This window comes from Panicum virgatum, chromosome 2N (genome assembly GCF_016808335.1).
Source record: "Panicum virgatum strain AP13 chromosome 2N, P.virgatum_v5, whole genome shotgun sequence".
Classification (NCBI taxonomy): Eukaryota; Viridiplantae; Streptophyta; class Magnoliopsida; order Poales; family Poaceae; genus Panicum; species Panicum virgatum.
The window spans coordinates 44844011-44849223 of NC_053146.1; the positions used below are offsets into that span (position 1 = coordinate 44844011).

The following is a 5213-nucleotide window of genomic DNA, read 5'->3' on the forward strand; positions in this document are numbered from 1 at the left end:
GAGAGCAAATCATGCGTTTGTTTAGCAGCCGCAGCGCAGGGGCATCCATCGATTGCGCTCTTTGGGAATTGAGCAGGAAAGATCGCCACAAGCAACGGAGGCAGGCCGCAGGCAGGCGAAAACGTGAAAAAAAAAACGCACATCTTTTTCACCCTGCCTGCGCCAGCGCTGTCAGGGCGCCATGCCTAGGCTAATGCCATCACGATCACGAGGGCAGGGTAGAGGCAGCAAATAGTACTCTCTCCGTCCCAAAATAAATATAATTCTAAAACCAAACACGTAAATCAATACTAGATGTAAAATTATCAAAATATTCTTTGTTTTTGTGGTGAGTGGATAACGTGTTAGTTGTTTTTTATGAGAATTTTTCGAAAATTGACTTGTTTTTTGTGATTGGTGGGTCAAAGTTAATATTTTTTGTGGGGCAAATTTTAATCTCTAGAATTACATTTATTTTAAGACGGTGAATAGCTCACTGCATGATTTGGGTTGTCACGGCCGGCCGAGACCCATCCCCATGGCCTCCGAGCGGCCTTTTCAGCGTCAATGGCGGCAACTTTTGGAGCCCCTCCCTCCCAGCGCGACAAAAAGCATCGCCTCCCTCCTCATATTCCATCCCATCACGCACAGTGCCGGCGGTACGAGGCCCAACAGCGCCCGCCATTTACTAGCTCTTTTTAGCGCTAATAAGAACATCCTTAGGACAAAGCGTCCGTCGCTGCCTAATCGCTGGCCTACCTCTCCTCTGCCCCAGCTCTGGATGGCTGCCTCCTGTGCTCGTCGTCTCTGCTCTTTTGGAACTATAGTTGTTGCGAAGCGAGCACTTTTCATGGCTTCAATGCCTGCCCGCCTGACTAGTGCAACTGAATCCAACAAAGAGATACAAAAGGGAGAGGCATTCCTCCGTTTTGCCTCTTACACAATAGATACTCCGTCCGCAAAAATCGTCATCTCCAACACACGGAGGCAAAAGTACATGCAACCCGCCGGCCGTTCGTCTCCTGCACCGTTTGTGAAGGAGATCTCGCGGCGGGTGGCGCCCTCCTCCGCCGATTCCCGCTCGGCTCGGCGAGTCCTTGGCGAAGATCTCGCGGCGGGTGGCGCCCTCCTCTGCCGATTCGAGCTCGGCTCGGCGAGTCCTCGGCGAGGAGCGGCCGGCAGGGCCGGCGGGGAAGCTCCGGGCCGCCAAGCTCGACCTCCGCACCGCCAAGATCAACATCGAGGGGAAGCTCGACCTCCGCGCCGCCAAGCTCGACCTCGAGGACCTCCGGCGCTCCTCCGCCGCCGCCGGATCCGTGCGCTCGGCGGATCCGTGCGCTCGAGGACACGCCGCCGGATCCATGCGCTGGAGGCGCGGCGGAGGCGAGGCCGCGGCGGAGACAATGGCGAGGCCGCGGAGGAGCGTGGCGGCGTGTTCCGCGTCTATGGCCGCCTCCCTTCTCCCTCGAGCTCGCCGACCCCCTCCATCCCCGGATCCGCGCCGGCCTCCCTCCCTCAGTCAGGTGGCCCTACCTCCCTCCCTCCCTCGCTCGTCGCGCCGGTCGTCCGCGGCCTCGATCCGGCGGCACGAAGGAGGCGGGTTGCGCGCAGCATGGAGGCGGCACGGGTTGCACGGAGGCGGTTCCGCTCGAGCTCGACGCCATGGCCCCGCCCGACCCCGCATCCTCGACGGCCCCGCGTGGGGCGCCGCCGCCATCGCCGGCCTCTGCTCCCCCGACGCCCGTGCCGCTCTGGCCTCTCCCTCCCCTACAGATGCCTTTAAGGAGAGAGGCGATGCAATTTTGCTTCGTCTCTCTTCTCGAAGGCAATATGCTTTCCGCGGTTTGCATCTCTGTTGAAGGATGACCAAAGCATGTACAGTGCCATGTGGCGAGGCAAAAAAAGTTGCCTCAGCTGTTGAAGTCAGCCTTAGGAAGAGTTGGAGACGAGGCCATTCCCTGAACTACACTTATTGATGTGACCAGTAGTGTACTTGGTATGGAGCTCGGCGAGCATTGCCACATGTACAGGTGGCTTGAGCTTAGCTTAGCTTGGCTTCATCAGTCTAGATAAAAGGCCAACGCTGACAGAATCTTAGTACCAAATCATGCATGCAGGTATTATAATAACTGCCCTGCAGCTGCTAATCATGGGCTTAGCCACTATCCTACTCCTAATTTAGCAATCACAAGTACAGGGCAAGTCAATTAATTTATGTGAGGAACAGTGCTGGGAGGCTGCTTCCGTTCCGCGCAACATGTCACAGCACAACAGCATGGGATCCTAGGAGTCTAGAAGCAAGAACCCTCGCTCTGCTTTGCTCCTCCGAGCACGGCTCTTGAATGAGCTCAATCAAAGAGGACAAGAACAACAACCAACAAGGCTACTGCCTCTTTTGGTTGGGATGGGATGGGATAGGATGAGATAATCTAATCCTAAATCAGCATCAACATCATCATCGGATCCAAAGGACATACATGGAAGGAAGCTTGGATTTCTAGGCATGGCGCGCGGCGGCGCATGCTTTCTTGGGGTTAATTTCTTACTAGATGAAAAGTCTAAGGAAAAAAGAAAAAGAAATGATCACTGAAATTAAGCTACATGTTTCTCTCTCCATTCTCCCTTCCCTCTCTCCTCTCTCTAGTTTATGCGGACTGCGGCGACGAGGCTCCGGGGACGTTGTCTGGGTGGCCGGTGGTGGCGGAGGCGGCGGCGCCGTTGATGTTGAAGCCGCTTGCGGAGGGCGGTGACGAGGTGAGGACGGGAGGGGGAGGGGTGATGGCGGACGTGTTGAATGACGGTGCGGCGGCGCCGGCGTTGGCGATTGGGGCGTGGAGCGGCGCCGCGCCGGCGCCGGGGCCGGCGGGGGCGGAGGATGCGCTGCGCCGAGCGCTGTGGCCGCCCAGGAAGTTGTGCTTGTTGTTGTGCATCCAGACCTTGAAGACGCCCTTGCCGACGCCGATGTCGCGGCACCACTCGTCGACGATGGCCTCGTCACGCTTCTGCAGCCGCCACCCGAGCCGCTCCGACAGCTCCTGCATCCGCTGCTTCTGCTCGGCGGTGAACTTGGTGCGGAACCGCTTCCTCGGCATCGCGGCCCCGGGGGGCGGCGCGCTCGACGGCGTCAGCTGGGCGGGGGGCAGCCTCTGCGCCGCGGCCGCCACCGCGGCCCCCGGCGCGCCGGAGCCGAGCGAGAGCAGCATGTGCGGCCCCGACGGGAAGTACGGCGGCGGGGGCGGCTGCTGCGCCACCGGCGCCGGCACGTGGTGCGGCGGAGGCGGCGGGGACACCGACCGCTCCTCGTCGTACTCGGAGCCGTCCGAATCGGAGTCGGAGTCGTCGACGGCCCCCGGGAGCCGGTCATCGGGGGTCTCCTCGCCGCCGCGGTGCGGCTGGCCGTGCAGCACGCTCGGCAGCACCGGAAGCGCCAGCGGCGCAGGCGGCGGCGGGGAGCCCTCCACCGCCCGGCGGTGGAAGTTGCGGTGGCACCCGCACGCCGCGCACTTGAGCGACGTCGGGTCAGTGGGGTTGGCCCCCGGCGAGGGCATGAACTCCCCGCAGCCGTCCACGGCGTGGCCGCCCAGGCTCGCGGCGTGGTTCTTCAGGCACTCCCGGTACAGCGGCTCCCCCGCTGCCGGCGCCACGGCCGCCGGCTTCACCTTCTTGACGGCGGCGCCGTTGGGGAACATGAAGGGCTTGTACTTGACGTCCATGGCTTCCATGCGTCGCCCCCTCTCGGCTTGGCCGGGGGCAGAGACACACACACACACACAGGGTGACAGGGAGAGATTACCTCTAGCTCCTAACCCTGGGCTTTAGCATGGGACGACGGGTCAAGGGAGGGAGGAGGAAAACAACAGGTAAGGAGGTGAAGAGAGGGCGAGGAGATAAATAAAAAGGGCAGCGGCAGCTGCAGCGAAGGCTAGTGACTAGTGAAGGGGGGGAGTGAGAGGCCAAAGCTCCTCTGAGGAAGTGGAGGAGAGCTCAGTTACTCGTGCTATTAGTGAGCCGGGAGAAAAACAAATTTTTGAAGGATACTCCATCTTAGAGATAGATCAGTGTCGACATGGGCTCTCGAATCCGTTGGAATTTTGCAGGTCGCTAGGCATGCGTAACAACCGTTGGATTGAGGATCAAGGGTTGCGTAGCAATTGGGGAAACTGATATTAGGTGACGCCGGGCTTTTAATTTTCTTTTGTTGGAACCTCGGTGTGAGCTATAGCTGTAACGATGTCATGGTATGGCATATGTAAGCCGTTGTTATACAGTTGGCACCAACTATAGGATATTCAATGCAATTTTACAAATAAAAGAATTAGAAGAAATACTGATATTTTCTTTCAGTTAGATGATGACGACATACACGCTTGGATTTGTCCACTCAGTTGCATTCCCTGTTCATACAGACCTCTGGGATAAACAATCAACGCTAGTCTGCCATAGAAGGAAAAGCATGACCGATGTCTGTCTTGTTTGACCTTGACCATGTGCAAAATACTATTCAGCGTATGTAACACATTATTCCAGTTTTCCTTATTTTTTCTTCCAAAGTTTTTTTTACTTCTCCATTCTGCACATGCGAAAATCAGATCAACCATGGTTTGCTTGGTCCCCTCTAAAGTTCTAGTCGAGCTTTGCCAATTGTGGCGTCATTATTTTTTGAGTGACGGTATGAGGTACAATTTACAACGTCACCGTATGCAAAGTGGTTGTTATGTAGTTGTCACCTACTATAATAGTTCAATATCATCACATAATGAAAAGAATTAAATGAATTACACTAATTTCTTGAATATAGATATGATAATATATACACTCGAACTATAGTTGATACTTTCATCAATATACAGCTAAGAAGCAGACGATTTCTTTAATTATAGTGTAATCCATGACCAAATGTTGTTTTTGTTTGACCGTCTATTATTCAAACATTCATTGGCATCTTAAAGGGGGCTACGTATGCATACATCACTTTGTTCGTTTGGTTGTGGCCGGTGGCTGGTGTTGATTTGTTATGAGAGAAAAGTACTGCTGGCTGGTGGCAGGTGCTGATTTGGTGTGAGAGAAAAACACTATTGGCCTGATTGACTGACAAGCCAAGCGATTGTTCTTATTGCATTATTCAATATTACAAATGTCATTATGTTTCAATCCCAACCTATACTTTCTGCATTTTGGCCATTCAAAGGCCGGGTCACATATAAGAAATCTTAGCTGGTATGATTTTTGTTGGA

General features: G+C 55.3%; 1 protein-coding gene across 1 annotated transcript; it reads right to left on the bottom strand.

The window, feature by feature from the left end:
* Positions 1-2271: 2271 nt before the first annotated feature.
* Positions 2272-3995, bottom strand: LOC120660654 (zinc-finger homeodomain protein 9-like). The gene has a single exon (XM_039939263.1). It carries the CDS (start codon positions 3699-3701, stop codon positions 2625-2627), a length of 1077 nt encoding a protein of 358 aa, XP_039795197.1. The 5' UTR covers positions 3702-3995; the 3' UTR covers positions 2272-2624.
* Between the last annotated feature and the right edge of the window lie 1218 nt (positions 3996-5213).